This window comes from Delphinapterus leucas, chromosome 2, assembly GCF_059928025.1.
Source record: "Delphinapterus leucas isolate spDelLeu-1000000601 "Yukka" chromosome 2, BTC_Dleu_Yukka2, whole genome shotgun sequence".
NCBI lineage: Eukaryota > Metazoa > Chordata > Mammalia > Artiodactyla > Monodontidae > Delphinapterus > Delphinapterus leucas.
This window is the reverse complement of record NC_143130.1, coordinates 63,162,181-63,187,770: the sequence shown is the minus strand read 5'-3', so window position 1 is coordinate 63,187,770 and position 25,590 is coordinate 63,162,181. Positions and strand designations below refer to the sequence as shown.

The window sequence follows — 25,590 nt, the reverse complement described above, 5'->3', positions numbered from 1 at the left end:
CCAAATGTTTGTCCAGTCTGCTCCTTTACCACTCCCAATACAGGCTCTTCTTACTTCTTGACCTGAGTTTTTTGACGGTCTCCTAACCAGTCTATCTCCATACTGTCTTGAATTTAGGAATCTGGCAAGGACTAAGAACTGCAGGCATGGATGGGGAAAAAAATTACATCTTGATTTTCATAAACCTCTAACTGAAAATTTGCACTGCCTTTGATTATAAATGTTGGCAACCAGCCCCAGGAGTACTGACAGGACCAGTGACTTCGGCACCCACAGAATCACAGATACTTTTTTTTTTTTTTTTTTGCGGTACGCGAGCCTCTCACCGCTGCGGCCCCTCGCGCCGCGGAGCGCAGGCCCAGCGGCCATGGCCCATCCTCCCGGACCGGGGCACGAACCCGCGTCCCCTGCACCGGCAGGCGGACTCTCAACCACTGCGCCACCAGGGAAGCCCCTTGAATCACAGATATTTTTACAACATTGAAATATCATTTATGATCATTACAGCTTTAAAATTATGGTAGTTATTAGAGCTGCTGCTAGATTACATTATTTAATCCTTCAGTAAGAAACACAGATATTCCCATATAACTTTTTTCATATTAATATATTTAGTAGTAATGCTAATATTTTGATAGTTATTTTTCAGTATAGTTGATTTCCTTGGTAATGCTATGCATTTCATTTTCTGCACTTGAAACATTATTCTGAGAAGGGTTTACAGGCTTCACCAGATTGCCTAAAGTGTTCGTGGCAGAAAAATGTTTAAGAACCCCTGGTCCAGTTTTTCTTCATCTCACATCACTGCCTTGCAAAACAGCCTTAATGCCTTCCCCCTGGCTGCAAAGTAAAAGCTAAATCCCTTCGTATGGAATTCAAGGCCCATTTGTAATCCATTTTCAAAAAACCTTACTATCTTCATTTTTTATCAGTACCCTGGATACAACCTGTGTTCCAGTCGCACCAAATTACTGGAGTACACCAAAAATGTACTCATAGCTCCAGGTCTATTTTTAGCTTCTCTTCAAGAACTACTCTTTTTTTAAGGCCTACCTCAAAATGTTACCCTGGTAAAGCCCTCTTTTGACTTCCCCCAAGCACAACCGCTGAATCCTTCCTTTGCATTTTCAGGAACACTTTGCTTATAGCTATTTGATAATTTATCAGATCCTGTGTTTCTTTTGTGTTATATTGGGAACTTCTTGAGGGGAGAGAGGTCCTCAACTTTCTACCCTAGACACATAGTAAGTACTTGTTTGAAAATATTTGAATGAATGAATATATGTAAAATACTCATTCTCCTGAGGGATGAGTAAAATCCATAACGACCACATTAGTTTGTCCTGCAAAACAAGAACTTCTTTTGATACATATAAGCCCACTTGAAAAATCCACCAGCCCCAAGAAAAATAGAAGGTTATCATCTTACAGTCACTGCCTGGACCCAGCTGCCTTTAGTTAATTTCTATCCTTGAAGATAGCAGAAGCACCCCTAGCAGGAACCCATTTGCTGATTCCATAAACCTTTTGGCTGTATCACTAATGTCTTCTCATATTTCCCTTCTTTGACTGATGCCAAATATATTTTCATCCAGTCTCCTTCAAGCAGACGCTTTCTATTACTTGCCCAGGATTTTCTAACCATCAGGTTATGGTATGATTTTTATATCCTAGAACATTCAGCTGCTTTATGCCAATCTTAAACAAATGCAGATGGAAGGTTTGAAAAATTCTTTTCCTAAGGAGCTTGAAAAATTAATAAGGAGACCATTCCTTAATTTCATAGTTCAGTGAACAGCTTGAGTAACCGGATCTACGCGTGTGTGCGCAGGCACCGAGGATGAAAGGAATGTTAGCAGCCCTGACCTGAAGTTAGAATCTCACGGAACCACAGACTTTTAAGAGCTGAAAGGAACCTTTTAACGAATAGCTGAGAGATGGGTCTTGCCCAGGGGTTGATCTGCTGGTTGAATCTCAAATTTAGCAAGTCCACATACAGAATTCTTGCTCTTTTCCTCCACGATGTTTCATCCTTAACTCTATGCGTTCTCAGGCCATGGCACCTCTGTCCACTACCCAGTTGCTCAAGCCCAGAAGTCTAGGGGTCAGGTCATTCTTGATTCTTTTTCCTTCATTCTCCACATCCAATCCCTCAGCAACTTATGTTCATTATACTTCCAAAATATGTTCTGAATTCATTCGCAGTTCTTTTTTTTTTGCCCCCACTGCCTCCACTTTAGACTAAGCCACTGTCACCTGAACCAAACTTCTTTATTTATTTTTTAATTAATTGATTTTATTTTTGCCCGCGTTGGGTCTTCATTGCTGTGCGCAGGCTTTCTCTAGTTGCCGTGAGCAGGGGCTACTCTTCATTGCGGTGCGGTGGCTTCTCTTGCTGCAGAGCACGGGCTCCAGGCGCGCAGGCTTCAGTAGTTGCGGTGGATGGGCTCAGTAGTTGTGGCTCACAGGCTCTAGAGTGCAGCCTCAGTAGTTGTGGCGCACAGGCTTAGTTGCTCCGCAGCAGGTGGGATCTTCCCGGACCAGGGCTTGAACCCGTGTTCCCTGCATTGGCAGGTGGATTCTTAACCACTGTGCCACCAGGGAAGCCCCATGGGCCAACCTTCTAATTAGCCTTTCCTTTTTTTTTGCTGTACGCGGGCCTCTCACTGCTGTGATCTCTCCCGCCGCGGAGCACAGGCTCCAGACACGCAGGCCCAGCAGCCATGGCCCACGGGCCCAGCCGCTCCGCGGCACGCGGGATCCTCCCAGACCGGGGCACGAACCCGCGTCCCCCCCATCGGCAGGCGGACTCCCAACCACTGCGCCACCAGGGAAGCCCTAATTAGCCTTTCTGATTCCTCTCTTGCCTCCTCACAATTCCCTTCACAGCAGCCAGGGTGATCCTTTAAAAATATAAATCAGATCTTGTCACTTAACGTAGAACTCTCTTCACGCTATACTTAGGATACAATTTAAACTCTTTACCATGCTTTACAAGGTGTGTTATTTGTGTGTTGTAGAATCTCATTATTGCCTTCCTTGCATCTTCAAAGCACTCTACCTCTCATTTACTCTGTTCCAGCCTCACTAGTTTTTTTTCCCTTGAACCCAAAGAGTTCATTCCTGCCTCAGGACCTTGGCTTTTTTTCTATTCCCAGTCGTCACAGGGCTGCCTCCTTCACATCAATCTGCTTTCTCTAAACATTACTTTTTCAGAGAGGCTTTTCCTCTACCCTAGTTAGTTTGTGTCATTTCATCTCCTCTAGGCAACTAGCTGACATGAGTCTGTTAGGTTACTTGTTTATAGTCTCTTTTCCCCCAGCAGGATATAAACTCCATGGGGACAGGGACCTAGGATAGCTCCTAACACAAGAAAGGCATTCAACAAATACCACTGAATGATTAGGTCAAATTCTGGTTCTCAGAACCCCCATACTGTGCCACTGCTTGAACTCTTGTCACTCTCCTTAAATATCTCTAAGACAGGGCCGCCACAGTGGAATTTGGAGTCAGAACGATCTGGGTATAAATCTCTTCTTTGCTTTTTCCCAGCTGTATAACCTGCAAGGTGCTTATCAGCTTTGAGTCTTAATTTATGTACTGGATAATGGGTGTAATAGTCCTACTCTATAAGGTTGTAGTACAAATTAAATGATATATATAATTTATATAAAAAGCAGAGCAAAGTGCTTGGCCTATAGTATGTATCTAATTGTTCTTTCCCCTTGAGTCTTCCATAAATTACAGTAGCTAATATTTACTTAGGTGTCTATTCTGTGACAGGTACTAAATACCTTACATGGATTAACTAATCCACAGAAAAATTCTACACAATAGACACTATAAATATCCCTGTTACAGGCTGAGCCACAGAGTGGTTTAAGCAATGTACCTAAGGTCACACAAGTAGAAAACCACAGAGCCCAAACTTGAACCCAGCAGTTCAATCCAATTTAAGAGGGAGTGAAACAGTCATTGATTATCTTTATTGTGACCCTACAGTAAGAAGTACATTTCACATTGTAACCCATCACATGTGTCTGTTCTGAAGTGGAAACAAGTTTTCACAAAATAATATTTACCCTTACTATATGGAATGCATTCTGAGCGTTTCTCTTCAATTTAATTAAAAAATGTTATTGACCAACTTATTGATTTAATGTCCCCTTAATGAGTCAAAACCATACTTTGAAAAAGTATTGTCTAAATTACAATCATCCAACTACTCTTACCTTCCAGTTACCTCAACTTTTACTAGAAAAACTCTGATAGTTATCAGTCTAGACTTTTATATTTCATTTACATTTCAGATAAAGTCCTTATTAGTTAAGATGCTGATCTCCTAAGACTCAGCTGTGCTCCCCATGCAAACTCTCTGGCAATTATGGAAAAACCAGCTCTTGTCAGATGAGATTCAAGCAATTCTTTCAAAATTATTTACCACTATTAAAATTCAATACAAGCTGTCCTGTGTTAGAACAATTGATGCAGATGTCTGTCTTTCCCACTAGACTGTCACGCCAAGGGCAGAAACGTGTTTTATAAATACTCCTGTGGCCCCAAATAGTGAGCTGACATGCAATGGAGAACACAGCAGCCGATTATAAAGAACTGGCTCTCAAGTGTCAGGTGGTGTTTGAGACTCAGACAGAAGACTACCTCTATACCCACTGTCTTATATATTATCTAAACATCTAAGGCATCTTCTTTACCAACCCAGTGTTGTAGGTGGTTTACAAAAATCCTTCTATTTGGACAATCTGCATTGACCCCGCTCTTAATTTCCCCAAGCCATCCCTATCTCGTGGCTCCTTCTCCTTCCTGCATTTTTCTAGGCTAACAGAGCTTACATTTATGCTTCTGGCAGAAGTTTCTCCCTATAGACCACATTCCCATGAAAACTAAACTGAAATGGCTTCTGGGTGAGAGGAAGTACATTAACATTTTTCAGTTGACCTTTGTAACTCTTGATCCTCATCTTTTTTGTGAGTTGGTGTATGAGCTAGTGTTTATTTCCATAGATATTACAAAATATATTTCTGAGCACAGGCTATGTATCAAAAGGCAAATAAATAAAACAAAGAAAAGGCCCTTGGAACCCTCAGTTGCAAGGCAGGAAATTTAGAGGGCAGGAAGTAGCTATGAGCTTTTCCGCCAAGCAATACTTCAATTTCTCCACCCTCAGGGAAAGATTATCCTGTTGTTGTTTTAATCCATCAGATGCTGAGCAGTTAGAGAAAGGGAACAAACAACTGGGGGAGATATTGCCACCTGTTTATGTTGACTTTTACCAAACAAGACTGGCCACCAGTGTTGAGGGTAAGGGAGGAGCTAAGGTGGGAACAGGAAATGCTAACGCAAGTTGTCAGCTTTCTGACTGTTTAAGGGGGAAAAAGGTGCCAAGGAAGTACGTGGTCATTCTCGATAGCCAAGAGGCAAAGGCAAGATGATGCATCTTGTTTACTAATATAGCAGGGCTGGCCTTAGTGTATGCATGGAGTCACACATGTGAGTCATGAAATTAACTGAGCTGCCTACTCTGTATTTATTTTCTCCTTCCTTACTGACTAAAACCTGTATATTATTGGGGGCAGTAATGCCCAAGGAAAGATGAGATTCCTCTGCCTTCCATATAGCTAGCTGTTGTCATGTGATTGTGTTCTGGAAGTTGAGTGTGGCTTCCAGGAAGGCTCTTTAAAGGGTGCTGACTCAGCTGAGTTTGCCCGTTTTGTCCTTGCCGGTTTTTTCTTTTCTTTATGCTGCCAGGAATTTCAAATGACGGCTGATGGTCAAGTGGCTATTTTGGACCTTGAGGTGACCCTGAGAAAGGAACCATATTGTGGTGCAGACAGGAGCCTCTATATTGGTCTTGGACTGCCTACCTTTGGAATACTTTTCAGTGAGAGAGATAAGTTTCTTATTCAAGCTTTTGCTGATTTGAGTTTCTGTTAAATGTAGTCAAGCCTGATCCTAACTGAGTTACCTCAACAATTCTTCGCATTCATGTAACAGAGTCTTCATATCCTCCAAGGCATGGTCGATTCTGTTACCTGATTCTATCTTTCTAACAAGTGTAAGAGAGCTGAGGCATGTCAGATGAGAAAACTGAAGCTGGAACAAAGCAAGTCTCACCCAATGCCACACAACTAGCTACTTGGAGAGCTGCAGGGTTTGGAAGCCAGGTGAGCTCACCCCTAGGATTTTAAAAGCATGGTGGAAGTAGGTGACAAATTTCCTTTAAAAATGATTCTGATTGGTGAAGTAGTGGTTATTTTTAAAAGCAAGCATTTAAGGACAATTTATCTCTTCAGTCAAAAGGAAGTCAAAAGTCTCCTATCAAGGGGACTGAAGTCACTGACTTTAAGAACATCAGACTTTCAAGTTGCCTCCAGAATACTACTGCTACATTAAAATGAATTATAACTCATTGTATTCTTACAACATACATTAAGAGAGCCGAATTCTCAAACAGGCTAGGACACATTTTGAATAAGCAATTAGTAAAATGAATGTGTTACTGCTTTAAAAGCACAACAGACTTGATGATTAATGTAGAGTTGACAAAGTCTTTACGATGAAAAGGCAATGCAGGTAAAAACTGAATCGGGTGGATTCAACACAGAAAAGTTTTAATGAGGCAAATGTCAAGCAAGCATATCGACTTCTTAAAAAACAAAGAAAATCTAAAAGTTTAATTACAAAAACACTTGTACAGAAAACTTGGCATTTCAACAGTTTCAAACACATGTACACACATTTTTTTCTAAAATTTTATTTTGTCAGAAATAAAACACTTTGTCTCATTTTCCTCAGCTGCTCCTTGTGTTTCAATAAAAAGAAAGAAATCTGTAACACTGAACAGGCAACAACTTATTTCTTGAGAAGAACATGTAAGTGCAATAACATCTACAAGTTTACTGGGAAATGTGAATTAGGTATCATGTTAGCCTGTGACCTCATTTAGTACCTCCTGGCTGGGCACAGAGGAGAGAGGAGGTGACGCAGACCTGCTTGTTTTGTGGCAGCTGAATCCCAGCCACCAGTGAGTTAGGTGTGTTGCTGCTAGGAGGGCCAGCCAGCATGTCAAAAGCAGGCTGTTATTTTGTGAAAATGATTTCAGACTGAAGGCTTTCTCGAGATCTCGTGCTTTCCTGAATATGCAGATGTCTCAAGTCAATGTCAGGTATCCTAGCTAGACTCAGGAGAACGATGATCTTTGGACCAGCTTACAGCCTTTCCTGGTCTACGGCACTGCTAAGAACGCTGTGCAAAACTGACACAAAGGAGAAACAGAGAGTAGGAGGAAGAAAGGAGAGAAAGTATTTGGCAGAAGGCAGACACAAACTTCCAGAACCGGCTTGGATGTCCTGCCACAGACAGTGCATTCCAGCTTGGACTTAGCAGGCAGGGAGTCTGAAAGAAGTCACAGGAATGGCAGGTGAGAGCAGGAAAACAGGAAAATAGAGAAGAGCAGGTGAGCTGGCTAGGTTTACAGAGATAGATAATGATGGGCTCTTATTCTAAAAGCCTGCCAAGTGGTGATACATGGGCTTCGGTACATGGAAATTTGATGTGTGTTCGTATCAGAATTTTCAAAAAGGTTTTTTTTTGTTGTTTTATTTCCTTTGGGTTAAGAAAGAAATCAGGGGAGGAGATGCTGAGAAGACAGGATGAGGCAGCAACATGACGGGGGTTTCTGGCTTGCACCCTGGCCTGTGAGCATATTGTGAGGGGGCCACACTTCCACCCGCCTTCGGAGGTGTGGTGCCTAGACAATGGGCTCAGCATGCCCTGCTTTGGCTCCAAAGATCTCAGCCGCAACCATCAGCCTCGTGCTCCAGAGCATCCAAACACGACACAACAAAACCAAACCCTGAGGTGAGAAACAGAAACCCTTCTTCCCTTTTGGTGTTTAAAAAAAAAAAAAAAAAATCACTTACTAATTAAGCAGGGAGAAGGAAGGGAAGCCTGTCCTTTTGACACAGACTCTGCAGTTATGATTACAGAAGGAAGACAAAGGACATGAGAATTCCCCCGTGTCCTTCTCCATCAGCTGGAGGCTATTCTGAATGGCATTTCCACCCATCCGTACCCATGAATCAGTACACCTCAAGCAGACAGGGATTCTCTCTGTTTTCACTTATGATAAACTTCAGGATTTTTTTCAATACCAAATGAGAAACTACTTTTCTCGTTCTGTCCTGTTTACCAATGACCTTTTCCTCAGCAAAAATATTCCACAAGTCACTGCCAACAGATGGGAACAGAAGAGCCTTGCTGGGGCTGGGACGCAGGGTATGTGCACGAGCAATGCTCAGAAAACAGCAGGCAGTACCAAGGAGGAAGGAAAGAGCATTCTCCTTCAGGGCAGCAACCACAAAGCCTCCACGAGGGCTGGCACCCACTGAGCGCTGTGTGGGATACGAAACACAGCCTCACTCCACAGGACACTGTCAACAAGAAGCTCCTTTCTTTGGAGTCACAGCAGGACAATGATGGGAGAAGACTGGGCCTGTCCAATGACAGAAACTCTCCTTCAGAACCCTGCTGAGCAACAAAGCCAAGAGGTCAGAAAATGGAGATGTCTAGCTTGGTGGGGGTGAAGGAAATAAAAAAATAACCCCCAAAAGCATTAAGAAAAAGTGACAGCTAGGTAGGAAAACCACTGATAAAACCACAGAGCCACTGATAAAAGAGTCCAATCTGAATGAAGCAGAACAATAAGAAGGCTTCCTTTCTGCTGCAGAAGATGCCAGTCTCAGGGGCGCCTGGTCAGCAGAATATATGCAGACCCACTTCAACAGAAATAGAAATGATAGGAAACTGAAGACTCGGGAGAGTGGCTGTACACAGTCAAAGCTTCACGAAGACGATTCCATAGGAAGTTCACATACATGTTCCTTTTGTTGCTCCCTCATATGGCTTCCTGGGGTGAAGGCATTTAACTCAATTGACAGTTCCTTCACAAGCAGAGTAATCTGTACCTCCCTCTCTGCCTCCACTCAATTCAAATTTCCATGGATGGCTTCTCATTCCAAACAAGTAAAACCACTTACAGAACATCTTGGAGCTCTAAGACCTGTAGAATTGGGAGAAAAAAAAAAAAAGGATACCAAAACGTAAGCACAGATCAGAAAGGGTTAGGGCTATGGGTTAAAATAATGCTTTGCTCTATTTTCAAAAGGGTTAAGGTACGTGGAACCTAGAAGAATGGTATAGATGTTCTTATTTACAAAGCAGAAATAGAGACACAGACGTAGAGAACAAACATATGGATACCAAGGGGGAGGGGGGTGTGGGAGGAACTGGGAGATTGGGATCGACATATATACACTCTTGATACTATGTATAAAATAAATGACTAATGAGAACCGACTGTAGAGCACAGGGAGCTCTACTCAGTGCTCTGTGGTGACCTAAATGGGAAAGAAATCCAAAAAAGAGGGGATATGTGTATACTATGGCTGATTCACTTTGCTGTACAGCAGAAACTAACACAACATTGTAAAGCAACTGTACTCCAGTTAAAATTAATAAAAAAATAAAATTAAATTAAATGGAAAAAAGAAAAACTTCATGGAGTTGTGGCAAGGAGTCAATGAGCCAGCACACGTAAAGTACTTAGGATGTGCCAGCATGTGTAAATGCTCACAGTGTCGTTTATTATTATTATTATGCAGAATAAACACCCAGTGCTACGTGGCCAAAAAAAAAAAAAAAGGGTTACGGTGAGTAGCAGGGTGTATGTAAACTAAAGAGCTCATAAAGCTGCAAGCAACCAACCTCACTGAGGCATTTTAGACAACATTTCAATGAAAAATGTGGCCCTGCTCCAGCTCAGCCACAATGGGGAGGTTGGAAAATTGCCAGCCAAACACAGAAAAGCAAGTATCAGGGACAAATCTGATGATGAAAAATTAGTACTTTACTTTAGTCCTGGTCAATCAAAACCAATTTTCTTCAAGTATAAATCTAAGGCCCTCTGCATGGATAGGGATGTACTGTGTGCATAAGATGAATACATTTTTACATTGATAAAAAGGCAATCACATATATATATTTTTTTCCAATCCTCAAACAGGCAAATATTTATCACTTGGTTCAACTGAAATCAAGCAACATATGGCTTTTGATAGTTTATATACAGTAGTCATCTGTCAATATGAAATCACCCCCATGACTTCCTCCCAGCTCCACTTTTTCTAAGTACAAGTCAGCCACAAAGAAAGATGACAGCTGGGGTAATTCTTCCATTGTATAACTATAAAAATAATTATAAAATGGCTGACCAAAATTTTATAACATTATAATTGCTGGATTGTAATTTTTTCCTAATTACCTCCCATTTATCTTAATGCTCTCATTCTAAAATTTTTTTTAGTGCTTTCCCCTTACACTCATCCCTACCTCCTTGTATCAACGTTTTAGAAACCCCACTGAGTTTAGATACATGTGTTCTAGTTCTGGATTCTGCACCCACATACTCAGGTATTTTCAGGCAAGAGATTCTGCCTCTTTGGGACTCAGTTTCTTCATATGTAAAATAATGGGATTTCTAAACACCCCTTCCAGCTCTTATATGCTCCTCTAAAGCTGTAGACCATTAGCTTCCTTTCACTCACTGGGTCCTGACAATGGAAGAAACCTTTGCCAAGCTCATGTCAGAGTAATTAATTGCACCATGAATGCTGGGGGCATCAGGCCTAGCTGTCTGTACATATTTGTATAATGAGGGCAAGCTAGTGTTAATCACAGTCTTTATAATTGTTTCATTTGACAGTTTCAGAGGGTACGGAGAACTATCCATTCTTAGTTATGTTTATATGGCTAGATTGTAAGAATCTGCGGTAATAAAACGGTTCACATTTTCAGGTACTGTTTCTTTCAAGGGCAAAATATTTGTAGGTTAAAATCAAGAATAATCATCACATTCTAGGTTTTCAAAGACACCTCGGAAAGCAGATACTACAGTTTATATCCTTAAGATAGATAAAGCTTTAGGAGAGTCTTACTGGCCAAATGCTCAAAATGGAAAACCATTTTTGGCTCAGAACTTGCAATAACTGCCCTATACCTATGTGAGGAGACACCACGTTATCAATTACTGTGTTCTTTCACAATCCTCCACACTGTTTCTCCCAGCTCTCTCTTTTCAAGCCTACAAGAGTGTTAATTGAAAACACTGTGTGAAAATGAGAAAGATGACGAGCTCCTAAAAATCCCAAGCCTAGATTTACAAGCTGTTCCCTTCACAAAACAGCAGCAGTAATGCCATTTCTTTATTCTGCAGGGAGTCCAGCCATCTCTTAGAAGTATGGTCTGTTCCATCTGGCTACTCACTAGAAGGACAGTAATCCTTTCCCCATCAGAGCACGGCTGAGGCTAAAGTATAATAAATTGCCTTGTACAGTTACTATTTGAGGGCTTGGACAAGAAGGATAAAGACTACTGCTTTTGTCTATGCTGCCAGATGTGGCCTCATTAGATAAAGAATCATGGGTTTTATTTATTCTTGCACATGTTGCTCAAGGTCCAGACCATGTTAGAATGTTAGTATGTATATGAGTGTGCTCATGTACCTGCAAGACAAATAAATAAGGATCCAAGCCCATGACCAGCCATTCTAAGGAGCATATCCTGCTATCCACTCTTGTTTTAGTATTCATATATGGCCACTCATTGTATGGTCCAACCCCAAGATTTCCACACAGTTTATATGTCTGCAGGTATGGAACAATTTAACTGACAGACCAAAGGGCTGTCAATTTTGTGGAATGACATACTAAAGGGTACCCTATCTCTACAGGAATTTGAGTGATGATACCTGATGACTGACCATTAGTACCACAAAGTTTATATAAGCAGATCCCTTTGGGAAATGTACTTTTTTCTCTTCTAAAAGGATGCAACACATACTACTAGTCATTTGTTGAATATGTTTTTAAAAAGCTTATTTTCTCTTTTCTCTCTTTCTACTTATTGAGAGTTCATTTATTTTTTAATATATTTAATCAAGGCATTAACTGTTTCACTGTAAGGTTAGTCCACATTAACATTTAACATACTACAGTTACTCTGATATTGAGTGATAAATGAAAAGCTTCTTACTTATAGAGTCTTGTACACATACAATGTCTCACTGACTATTGTAAATTACCATTAACTTTACAGGGGAAAGGAAGCTTAGCAATTAAGTGATATTTATTTTGTTCTATGTGTTGTTTTCTCTAAATTTCTCACTCACCCTTCAAAGCTCTTTGGGAAACTAATACCTGAGAATACAGCTCATAAGTGACAAAGCTAGAACTGAGGTCCAACCACAAAAATCACGCTCTTTCCATTAAGCCATGTGGAGGCATGCATGAAGAAAAACTATCTTGATTCAGTTTTCCAACACTATTTACTACATTTAGCAACCATGCAACAGGAATCTTAATCAAGTCTCCAACTCACTTATTCAATGTAATTCCAGGGTTTTACTAGTATTGATAAAGTCTAATGCCATCTTATTTTTGATGACACGCTGGCACATACGAATCATGTCAGTGAGCACTCACCATTCCCTAACGATCAAGCCTGTTCACAACTTCTCGAACTGTAGCTATGAAGTTTTCATTGTCTTGGGGATTAGCTAAAATAATACTGTGCAGTCTGTTCATATAGGAGTCGATAGTGTCCACTGTAGGTGTCTCTCCACTTCCTGAAGTGAGATAAGAAGAGAAAGTAAGAAAATCCTCCCATTCAGTTCAACCATAACACAGATCAGTGATTCCACAGCAAAAGAAACTTGACTCTAATGTGGTCTGCTCCATAGAGCAGATTTTATTTTCAGAGAGACTTTTAGACCTCAAAGAAATGAAATTAATCCACATACTCTAAATAAACAGATGGGCTATATAATTGCTGTGCAGTATATAGGTGTAGTTGCATAGCACAAAAGGTTAAAGACTCTCCCAGCTCTGCTGTAACTATTTCCAAAATGAAAGAGTATATAAGAAATACTATGGGTTTCCCTGGTGGCGCAGTGGTTGAGAGTCCGCCTGTTGATGCGGGGGACACGAGTTTGTGCCCCAGTCCGGGAGGATCCCACGTGCCGTGGAGCGGCTGGGCCCGTGGGCCATGGCCGCTGGGCCTGCGCGTCCGGAGCCTGTGCTCCGCGGCGGGAGAGGCCGCAGCGGTGAGAGGCCCGCGTACCGCAAAAAAAAAAAGAAAAAAATAAATACTAGTATTTATTTTCCTTTTCCTTCCCATTAAGACAATATTACAAAGCAAGCAAATATACATCAGAAAAATGCTCTGGGGGGATGGGTGAGTTGGGGGAGGGGATCAAGAAATAAAAACTTCTAGTTATAAATTAAGTCATGGGGATGTAATGTACAGCATGGTGACTGTAGTCAATAATATTGTACTACATGTTTGACAGTTGCCAAGAAAGTATATCTTAAAAGTTCTCATCACAAGAAAAAATTTTTTTGGTAACTCTGTATGGTGATGCATGGTACTAGATTGTGGTGATCATTTCACAGTGTATACAGATAGTGAATCATTACGTTGTACACCTGAAACTAACACAATGTTATATGTCAATTACACCACAATTTAAAAAACAAAAAAAAGTGCTCCACTCAGGACTTTAATATCACTCAGTTTCCACTGTTCAGAATATCAAATTAAGCTTAATAGAAAGTAGACTGTATGAAAATATAACTGAAGAAAAATTTAACTGAGCAGAGAGCCTGAAATTCTGGATGATTTTAACCAATGCTGAGATTCTATTACATGGCCCACAAAAACCTCTGAGTTTACTGATTTTCCTCTGGAGGTGAGACTTCAGCCTCACCACACCAGTACCAACATGAACAGCACCTCCCCCCACCCCTGCCACTTTACAGGGCTCAGCTAGGGATGACATTACCAGGCAAGGGCATGCTGGCGAAGCTGCTTGTCAACACCTGCCGCAGGGTCTCCAGGTGCTGCTGTAAGACGGTGTTGCGGCTCCGCTCCTGGATCACGTCCACCTCCAGCTTCTCCACCGCTGTGCGCATGCTCTCCACGTGCTTTTGCAGGGCTGCGTTCCTTTCCTCAAACTCCATGTTGGATTTTCGAAGCTGACGGAGCTCTGCCTCCCGAGCTGAGGACAAAACCCCGACAAAACACAGGTAATACCAGCCTCTCTGAGGAGTCCCGATGACTCTTACAGGAAGTCCTGCTTAGCTGTCTCTAATTAGCTACCCCTCCTCATGTCCCTATTCTCATTATGGCCTTCCAGATAGCAATTTCAGCAGGAAAACGCCTGGCTCCCCAGAGTTATTTTAATTCTTAAAGCTGGTCATATTCTATACTTAAGATTGTAAGGAACAGCTGCAATTCCCAGTATTTGTTTGTTTGTTTGATTTTTTAAAGCTGTGCAATGATAAGCCTGAGGGGTTCCACAGGGGGATCCTGGGAGACTGGGCAAGCACAGCTGTGGGTCCACATCTTTACTGCAGTGGGGTCAGCTTTACTCATATTTATTTTATATTTTGGACATCCATGTAAGCTTTCATTTGTACAAAGGGTTCTAGGCTAAGAGCCTGAAAGCAATTGAATTAGTGATGTATATTTATTTCCTCTGATCCAGAGACTAAAGCAGCTTTGACAACACTGGCTCAGCTGTCCTCCACGGGTCTCTGAGTAGCTGCTTTTAATACAGAGTGAAATGGAAGCAGTTTTCTTCTTCCAGACCAGTCCCAGGGTCTGGAATATCACTACCGTTGCTTTTCAGCAATGAATTCCTCCCGACAACTAAATCCCCTGTCATAGACCTGAGTAACACAAAACGATCCTTTGGTAATCACCTTTGCTGTGGTTCAGGAATTCCTCTGTAAATATAGGGATGTCAAAAACAGACCGTTCCTTTACCTCTGCTTCTTTCTGTGAATCAAGAGTAACAAAATAGTTAATTCTTAAACAGAAGCTAAATTAAACAGTAGTGCCTAAAGGCACAACGGTCATGTTTTCCTTAAAGAAATAGTAGGATGAGCAGGAATCAGTCTAGGTGGGGCTGTGAGGAAAATGTATTCACCTTTTCTTTGGAACCAAACTTTCATAGAGCTCAAGCAGGTCAAACATTCAGATCTCTCAGGTGACAACTGCTGTGCAATGAGAAACCTTAAAACAAACCTACATAAACTTCCCTAATGGAGATTTTGGAAACCATTTCTTAGCTCTGTGCTTCGAATAGTCAACAGTATACAGTGGAGAAAGTGGTTGAGGCAGGAATATAGAAAGAGAATTTCTAGGTTTTTTTTCTGTTGCTTCTGTTGGTTATATACATAAAGTGCTTTTTATACATAAAGTGCTTTATATACATAAAGCACTTTATATACATGTATATACATTTATGTATATACACTTTATATACATAAAGTGCTCTCTGAGATAGGATTATGCAATCTAAATTTGCAGAGTGGACAATAAGAATTTTAAGCAGAGATCTGCCAGCCATGAGCAATAATAATGGTACTCCACTGGGATTTCTACTTTTACTTCTACTTATTTACAAGGGCAGCCTATAGTTGGGGATCTTTTAGACTTTCTTCAGACACAGGAAAAACAAACAAACAAAACCAAAAATCCAGAAATAACTGGGTCTAAGTATGAAAATCCCAAGGATTATGCGAGATAGAAAAGAATAATAAACCTAAAATGAATTCACCAATAAGCCATTAAAAATAAAAGTCTCACAAAACCACTGCAAAATATATTCCACAATGATCCTTGTGAATAAAGTCAATATTTCAAAATGCTTTGTCTGCAGTTTCTACAATGAATTTGAAGTTGAAAGCATTAAGAACATAAATTATAAGTGTCTTGGCAGTATTTAAAATCTTGCATAATATAAGATGGTAAAGAGAACAGTGGGAAATGAGTACTGAAGAAATTGATAGTGAAATCTGAAGATTCCAAAACCTTTATAACATAAAGAACAGTTTAAAAAATCTAGAAATCATTCCTATAGAAACACATTTAGTGCCAGAGATAGAATGTATCTTTCCTACTTTTGCCACCACTAGTCTTTTATCTTTGAACACAAATATGATTTGGGGCCCAGTAGAAAGGTTAAACACTTAACAGCCTATGAGGGAATTCTGACAGCCAAGATCCTGTTTTCATACTGGTGTCTGCCTCCTTAGGGGTCAGGGCTGTGCTGTGTAAGCTGCCTGCCAATGGCATCTGATCAAGAGAGACGTCTAAGATGGAAGTCTGAAAAACAATGTATTTACCTGAAGACACTTTCACAGCACTTAATTTTTACCCTATCTTTTACCTCTTAAAGAAAGAAAGTGAAGTTTTTCAGAACAATTTAAAAACAAACAACAAGATTACCACTGAAAGCCCCAGTTTCAACATGCAAAGCTCTACCTCTAGCCAGCTCTTGGTGGATTTCAAAGAGAACTAATGTATGGACAAGAAAGGCTGGTTCCAGAAGGTATCTTAGGCATATTTCTCAGTGACTATCTCTCTACTCTGCTGGCTTACCATATTCTTTAACTCTTTTACTATACAAGACATAACAGGTATAAGCATAAGTCCATAAATGACTTAGGATAAGGCCTTATGATTTTATCATCCCATCTTGTTCAGTCTCTTAGTTAACTGCACAGGCTTATATGAGATCAGTTTACCTAGCCATAGGTCTGAATATCTGCCAGTCAGATGGGTAGGTGGGGATGCTTGGCTCCCATTACCATGGTACCGAGAGCCCTCTCCAAGGCCTAGATTCTGCTCAGATGGGTAATTCTGCTCTCTTCCCTGCCAAAGCAGTCCAAACCAAACCAGGCTAACTACATAAGGGCAGAGGACAGCACCACATAGGTGCATTAACACACTGCCTTTTGGTATAGATTCTTAGAGTGCAAAGAAAGAAACACCAAAGCAATTAAATGAAACTGTTCAGTCTCTGAGAGGCAACAGAGAATTCTACTTAACTGAAGAGTGGTCATAAAAACCATCAGCACTCTTCCATTACTGAGTACATTACTTGGCATTGGAGAGGATCCTCTTGGGGGCTCAGATATACTTAAGCTGCTCCAAGGGTCACTCAAGGGATTAAAATCATAAGGATTTCATTACCTCTTCATTGAAAGGGTCTAATTTGTTCAGGCTGAGTGTCATTTTGTCATTTCCCATAAATTAAAGGAGAAACAAAATTATTGTTTTTATCTTAGTCCTCACATGAGATTTAGACACTTTCTTGAGAGTAACACTAGCTGACTCCTGGGTCTAGCAGGCTGGCTTTTGATTTGAGAGGAGCGAGAATACTCTTCACTTTGGTTTTCATTCTATATATTGAGTGGAGGGTAAGAGAACAGAGGCCTTTTGAACTGAAACTATTTTGCTGTGATCTAGGCTCAGGGCCAGAAATTCATAGAGAGTGATATGCTTCTCTCAAGTGCCCTTTACCTTAAGGAATGCTCTTAATATTGTGTACCAGGCTTAAGTGCCCCACTGCTATGCAGAATGGCTTGAATGGCTTTCAGGTCAGCATTTCTTTGGCTCTAATATGCTCTCCAGTAACTGCCTTGGCAACAATGTCTTAGGAATCTAAGTTCCATTAGGGAATACAATAGGTTTCTTTACTACATACACACAAATCAAATCGTTTCTGTCTCAAGTGGCAACAAATTTTGCTGACATCACAGGCAACCTGGCCCATTTTAACTTGCAACGCTGTTTACTCCATATAACGTGGCAGGTGCTGCCAGGACTGCTAAATAAGATGGGGCTACAGAGGCCTGGCTTTCAGTCACAATTCTGCCTCTAATTAATTCAATAAGTGACTCTGGGAAGTTCTTTCCTGTCTCAGGCAAGTCATTTTCCTCACCAGCAAAATGAGGGGGTCAGTCGAGAGGGTTTCTGAGGTCTTAGTAGTTTTGAAGTGAGCTCGAAGACTATTTTATGGCATTTGCCATTTTATTCCTAATAGGATAAGTAAAGGGAAATAAGCATGTTTTTAGAAACTGTGATGTTTTAGGCACTTTGCAAGGTACTTGCTCTTTTATTAGCTTCCTCATAACTCTGCTCAAGCCATTTTACATATATATATATATATATGAATATAAATATATCTGAAGTGCCCCACAAAACCTGGTCATCTTTAAGGTCTGATTCAGTTCCTCCTTTCCATGGGGGCTTCTGTGGCTCCTTTTGTTTTCCACTTGTAGTGTTTTCTTATTTTTCTTAACTCTTATTATACTCTAAGAGGTTATGTGTAAATATGTTTAACAATTGTCTAAGAGGTTTTTTTTTATTGCAACTCTTTTGAAATTACCTAGTTTAGTAAGATATTATTCAATAAAAACTGATAAAGTGGGGGACACTAATTGGGTCAACAACCTTACTAAGAGAGCTTTATCCTGATGTGGGCATACAACAGATTTATAGACCCTACTGTACACACATTTGAGAAATTACTGCTGGCTCTCCACCTACTCCCTCCTTTTCTGTGTTTCACATGAGTCTAATCCTGAAACAGGGGAATCACACAGAGACTTATTCCTTTTCATATATCATAGAAATTCATATCATACTAAATAATGTATTTAAAAAACCTTCATTTCTCAAATCAGTAGCAGCAGCTTCTATGACTAAGTCTACTAAATCTTTTCTGATGGCAACTATTAACTTTATGAGAGGCAAAAATGCCACATATGGTTTGGGCAGTAAAATCCATAGTGATGAAAGGAGTCAGTCATTGACTAGAAAATGTGAGCTCTAATATTTTAGATTACTGTTCATACTCTCTTTTGTAACCAGTAAGGATAGAGAAGCTATAAAGGATGCTTAATAGGGAAAAAAGGAAGTTTGGTAATTTAATGATATTGGTGGGTTGGGCACACAAAGGAAGGAGAAATAAGTAATTATATAAGTATTTGGCAATATGGAAAGCTTGCAACACTATTCAATTATGATTTAAAATATATAGTGTACATACAGTTTCTCAAGCAAAAAAAAAATAAGATTCATCCTAATTGAAACACAGAGATGTCATATATAACTACATTTATATAGGATTTATATGAATAATAAAATGCTAATATTTACTATGCTTCTCACTTTCTAATTCATGGATGGTAATAAATCTATTTGACTTGTGAATCTAAAAGTGTTCTCTATGTTTTGAAGGTCACCAATATCAAATTAGGTATGAGAACTACAACTCCAAGATAAATACATTATTATTTTGAAGAAATGATTTCCTTGATTTAGTAAAAAACCCAATACATGCAAAAGAGTATATCAGAAAATTCTTTTTGTGTAAATATCCACTGTTATTTCAACAAATGGGTTTTGTATAGAAACAAATAAGTATTTATGGAAGAACTCTTCCATGCAAGGGCATCATGCTAGATGGGATGGGTACAATATGGAACTAGACCATGCATGCCTTCAAAGAGATTATAATCCAAGCGTGTTAATAACAGAAGCACTTGAGTAACTTTGGCACCTTAGCCAGATCAGCTAAGTGCGTAAGAGTAATATAGAGAGCTGTAAGGTTTAAAAGAAGTTGGAGGAAACAGGAAAAGCTTGAAGGAGGAAACAGAACTTGAAATAGGGTTTGATGGATGACTAGAATTTAGAGGCAAAATTGGATGATGGGAGAGGGTAACAGAAAAAATGAGTGAGGGAAAGAAAGTATTCTCGTGAAAGGAAGAATATGAGCACAGGCATGAGGCAGAAAAGGATGGGGCACCTGGAGGACAGTGAGTATTAAAGGTTTTTAAGTACATAAGATATATATGGGAAATATGGGAGTTAAGGTATTTGGAAAGGGAAATAGGGGCTTAATTACAGAAAACCCTGATTGCTGAGTTTGAATGTGATTTGGTAAGCAATGAGGAGTCATTGAGCATTTTCATGCATGAAATTACCACAAATTTTATTTTCTTAGAACCATATATTAATCATAGGCTACATATATATTTAAAGCTCTCTATGCAGCAGAGCCAACACACACAGGCCTCAGTCCTATACAGGAACACAGGTCTAAATCCTATTGCTGAGACTGAACCAATGGAGGGGAAAAGGCCAGTAAACAAATATGCACCAGTGAGGAAAGTAGGCATAGTGATCAAGATAATGTCACTTGTGGTCTGTAGATGCTGTAAGTTGAATAGTTCATTTTAACTAAATGCTGGATTCCCTAAATAACAACTTTTTGAGAGTCAGCATATAGTATCTGATGATGATAAACTATGGTCAAGTTATAGCTTTTAGTTGGTCCTCATTTCTATACCTCACTCCAAATTCCAGCCATCTTCAGCATTTAAAGCCAATAAAATTCTTGGACCATAAGAAAGGAGTAGAGTTAGGGGCTTTAATTCAAGGACAGACTCATGACATAAGTGTCTGCCATATGCTAAGAGTCCTTGAGCTAAAGGCAACTAACCCAATCCTAATTACAGGATAGGAAATACTCTGCCATTCATTAAAAAACAGTCCAATAGCATTTCAAATAGCATCATTATTATATACATATATCACACACACACACACACACACAGGCACGCTATGTAGACAGAAAGTTAATTACCTCATGATCATGAGTGGCCTGTCGGGCTGCATCTAAAAATAGGATAGAATAAGAACATTAAGCTGAAAAACAAAACAAAATAACAAAACCTAAGGAAATGACTATGCTAAGCTACAAAAACTGCTGGTATATGTGGGCTCTCAAAACATATCATATTTTCTCTGATAGCTTTATTAATCAGTCAACAAAAGTTAAAGGGAACCCATCTTACAGGTTACACAGTTAGACACAAGAGAAACAGCAGACACAGTTCTTACCTTTGAGGAGAACAGGGTGGGAGAGTGGACAGGAAATACATGCCAAAGGATGTTTGCAGAACATTACAGTTTAGCAGGCAAGATGCCCAAATGTGGAGAAGACGCAATAGCTCAGGAATGACAAGCTATTATGAGTGGGGCTTCTTTCTTTGGCAGTGTTTCCTGAAGGAGGGGAACTTTTAGCAATATTTTAAGAGTGTGATGAACAATTTTAACGGAAAACAAAAGATCCATGAAGACCGGGATCTTCTGTATCTTGCTTACCTTTGCATCCCTAATGCCTAGATGAGATCCTGATACGTAATAGGAGGTGTTCAATACATTTTTTGAATACACGCATACATGAATGAGTGAATTAAAAGGATGATTGATCACTGGAAGCTGGGAGAAATGATCACATGAAAGGCTTAGAGGTGTTACAGCAAGGTGGTTATGTAGTGTAGCAGACAGATTTGTTTAGAGGTAGAGAAATGACTAAATTGGAAATAGAAGAAAAAGCACAGACAACTAAAAGGGTCTTGGAGCACAAGCCAAATTGTTGATACTGGATATGGAAACCCAACTGAAATTTCTAAATGAGAGCAATGTGATTTTAATAAAATTCCAAGATGATGCTTGTAAGTGAATGTAGTATAATAGAGAAATGATAGAAATATATCTTTTATATTCTCACTCTAATACTTGGCTTTGTGACACTCCATCATGCAAAACAAACTACAAATACATTTGGTTCTGGTTCTGATACCTTGCCTATGAGATTTGCCTTTCTGACGGTCCTGGGCTTTCCTACTGAAAACCTTGTAGGCCTCAGTCTTCTGATACTGCTCCAGCTCCTTCATGTAACGCTCCTTATCTCTGTCTGCTTCATCAAGGTAGCGCTGGGGAAGAAATATGGAATTATTTTCAAGAAATAGGTCTTACTGACGTAAAATACCAATGAACTCTTTAAAGAAAGCAAAGGATAATTAGCACATGGAAAGAAAAGTACAAGTGGGATAAGCTTTGAGAATTAAAAAAAAAAAGTCATGTGAATAGAATAAAATATCTCTTAGTTATAAAAGAAATAGGTGATTCTAACTTTTTAGACTACTGCCTTTCTTAACTTATTGAAGACAACTTCTATTGAGGTCATTCTCATAAAAAATTCACAAGAAGATTATAGTTCTTCTACTAATCCTATAGATAGAACTACACATGGCCCTAGAGTCCTCAAGAAGACTGAACACCACATAGGCACACTTAATCTTCCCAGGGGAAAGGATGGAATATTACTTTGTTTCTTCATCCCCAACCCACTCTGAGGAGATGATCTCATACATCAATTGGCCTTTAAGAGCCAGAAGAGTGGAGATACAAGGAACATAAAAAAGAATGACCTCACCCTATGGACCTAAAATGGACTACTATGAGACAGCCTGTATCTACATGCTTTGTGCTATTAATTATTTAAACAAAGTTCATTGATCTACTAGGATAATTTTGTTTAATGCCTTGTACTTTTCATTCATCATTAGGTTTAAGAAATAAATTATAAAAATACTCTTCTAAATGAACACAAACAAGAGTTAGATATTATGTTAAAAGCCTTGTCCTACACAAGAGCCAGATGTAGGGGTCAAATGGCCAAATCTGGGACAATTTAAGTATCAAAATACTCAAGTATAGTAATAATTTATAAACCATTGGGAAAAAAAGAAATTCATATGCCTAAGCCAAATTGTAAATAAATAACAAACAGATACATAAATGGAGGGAGGAAGAGGGCTCTTGCTTAGATTAGAATGCTGAAGGGCAACTGGCAAATGTGGAGGGAGTGCTAGAGTTGGAAAATCATCATTTTGCAACCATCATGGTAAATATTAGATCAGGCAAAAGTTATTAATGAATGCTAAATCTAGGGGGAAATTTTGATATGGAACAGACTATTTGAATGTTCTTAAAATGTCTCTGCACAGAATACTTATTAATTATAAGGGAGAGTAAAAAACTTCAGTGAGTGAGCAAAATTAACATTACGAATAAAAGGAATGAGGAATGAGGAATAAAAGACATTGTGTGCCTGCATATGCGATACCCTGAGAAGGACCAACGTCCACCTATGCAGTATTCTGACCAAGAATGCATAACCTCAATCTAATCATGAGGAAACATCAGACAAATATAAAATGAGGAATGTTCTGTTGAAAGTAAACAAAAAGGAGGGGGAGGAAGAGGGAGAGACGGTATTCCTAAAAAAATATCAATGTCATAAAAGACAAAGAAAGGCTGTGGAAATATCCCGGATTAAAGGAATCTAGAGATTTGACTACTAAACTCAGAGCCTGACCCCTGGACTGGAATCTGAACTGGAGAGGGAAAATGTTACAGAGGAATGACGTTAGAGGTCAACTGACAAAACTGGAATACAGATGGCAAGTTAGATAAAAGTATTGTGTTAATACAAAATTATAAGGTTGTTAACTAAACTGTGGTTAAGTGAGAGAACATGTCTATTCTTAGGAAATTCACACTGAAATATTTAAGGGTAAAGGGCTATGATGTATGTAACTTATATCAAATAATTCAGAAAAAAATTGTGTGTGTGTGTGTGTGAGACAGAGAGAGAGAGAGAGAGAGAAAAGAGAAACCACATGCCCAATCTTGCCCAGGAGAGTATGAGCGCATGTGCGAAAAGAGAAAATGTGTTAATGACAGGTCAATCTGGGTAAGGGTATTTGGGTGTTCTTTGTATTATTCTATGTCTGTAACTTTTTGTACATTTGAAAAATTATTTTCAAATAAAAATTTAAGAACAAAAACAAACATGAAAACCCTTGCCCTGCCTAACTAGTTATCACTGTTTGTTATCCCTGGAAATGACTTTTGCGTTTTTCCTTATATACTTCTGTATTGTCTGAAAAAATTTTAAACGATGAGCATATATTAATTTTGAAATAAAAAAATTAAAGAGAAAAGAGTAACTACTATGTACAGCTCATAATCCATTTGTACATTAGAGCTAAAACAATGGATGATATACTCTGTTTTCTATTAGCTTCTACCACAAACACAGAGCTCCAAGTTGCAACTCAATCTGATCTCTTTAAAATTTTTTGAATTCAGTTAATTCCCAAGAGTATTTTTCAATTTGGTTTTAGTTTGTTTGGAATCCTTTTTAAGGAGTGTAAGACATAAGAGAAATATAGACATATATCAGATACTGAAAATGCTGGGAACTTTCAACCCCTCCGACAATCCCTACAATCACAACAATTTTGTGGCATTTCAACCAGTTCGTGGCTAACTTGTCTTTAATTCCTCTCAAATCTAACAAATGGATTTGTTTCAGTTTGGCAATAAGGTTAGTTTCTGTCTTGGAGGAAAGAGAATTCAAATAGTTCTTGCTTTATTTTTCATAGTAGGTTAAATTTGCCAGAACTCCAGTTTAAAAAGTTTATTAAAGCAGTAACATCTTTTTCTTAAACAAAATTCTTATGTGAGTATCAGAATTTTATCAAAAGACCTTTTCTCATTTAACTCATGACTTTTCACTTAACTCGGCATTATAAACCATGCTGACAGATTTCTTAATATTGAACTACTTTTTACAAAAATCTTATATGAACTCTCAGCATATAAAGCAAATAAAAGTGGAGCTGCTTTGGTTTGGGGGGGGATCCTGGAGTCCCTCCTGCTCACGTCCCTGCAGCAGACCCTGAAAGAGTATAAAAACCACTGTGGAGAAAAGAGCTATGAAGGACCCTGCTATTCTGGTCTCCTAGGCCCATGACAAACTTGGAGAATCAACAGTCCATTCTCTTTGCTTTTCTGACAAAAGTTATTTTGGAGATATAATCAAAACCAAGCAAAGGATCAGGAATAGGAACAATTACCTGTTTTTCCTCCGGAGGAAGTTTACTCCATTCATTGCCTAACATCCTTGTAATTTCTGGAAATGGGACTTCTGGTCTTTTTGCTCGAAGCTGTTCTCGACGCTCGTTCATGAACCGAACATATCCTGTAAGGGGGGATTTGGGTGCATTGCTGTCTCGAAGAGGTTTCTTCCTCTTTCTTCCTTTGGACCAACCTCCTCGTTTACTTCTTTGCTACAAAACAAGAAAAAATAAAAAACCCCAAACCAAATTACAACAACAAAAATTTCCCCAAATAACACAATAATCAACATCAACAAACAAAACAGGATTAATAATTGCATTTTGCTACCATTAAGGCCCTGGATATTCAAAGCTCTCCAAACCTGTTATAGGTACAAATGGCTGCAATGCAGTTTTCAAGAAGGGACCCCAGATGGTTCACCTGCAGACCTTTTTATGTACCATGCTACACAATGTTACACTAAGGGGCTATTTTAGTGCTAATCCCAACAGATAAGAATGAAGGGTACCATGATCACATAAGCTCTGGCCTTCATATTCACTTAACAAATCCTGACTCCTGACAGGGGAATATTCTAAATGAGAAATGCAGCACATATACAGCACTGTGCCAGGGAAGCAGACATTGCTACAGTAGATCAGAACAAGATGCTGTCACAAGCACTGGGCAAAAGAAGAGGAGACAAGTTGTAGTACTAGGATTAAAATCATTCATGAAGGGTGTTTCTCATTGATATCATTCAAAGACCAGTTTATTTCCACAGTAGATAGCACTATAGATTTTAAAATTAATATCTAAGACTTAGAAAAATTTCAGCAACTATAATATATCCAAAATGAATACTAGTTCTTTGGCTTGCTGGTTTATTTCTTAAGATGTTTA

General features: G+C 39.3%; 1 protein-coding gene across 1 annotated transcript in view; it reads right to left on the bottom strand.

Moving 5' to 3' along the window:
* Positions 1-6,612: 6,612 nt before the first annotated feature.
* The window catches only part of HMG20A (high mobility group 20A), a 69,435-nt gene continuing 50,457 nt past the window's right edge, over positions 6,613-25,590 (bottom strand). The window contains exons 4-10 of the mRNA XM_022580120.2: positions 24,705-24,917; positions 21,578-21,710; positions 20,576-20,607; positions 14,838-14,913; positions 13,916-14,131; positions 12,558-12,700; positions 6,613-9,079 (exon numbers count right to left, since the gene is read on the bottom strand). Of these exons, the coding sequence (XP_022435828.1) occupies positions 12,564-12,700; positions 13,916-14,131; positions 14,838-14,913; positions 20,576-20,607; positions 21,578-21,710; positions 24,705-24,917 (807 nt within the window). The 3' untranslated portion in view covers positions 6,613-9,079; positions 12,558-12,563. The remainder of the gene's footprint in view (positions 9,080-12,557; positions 12,701-13,915; positions 14,132-14,837; positions 14,914-20,575; positions 20,608-21,577; positions 21,711-24,704; positions 24,918-25,590) is intronic.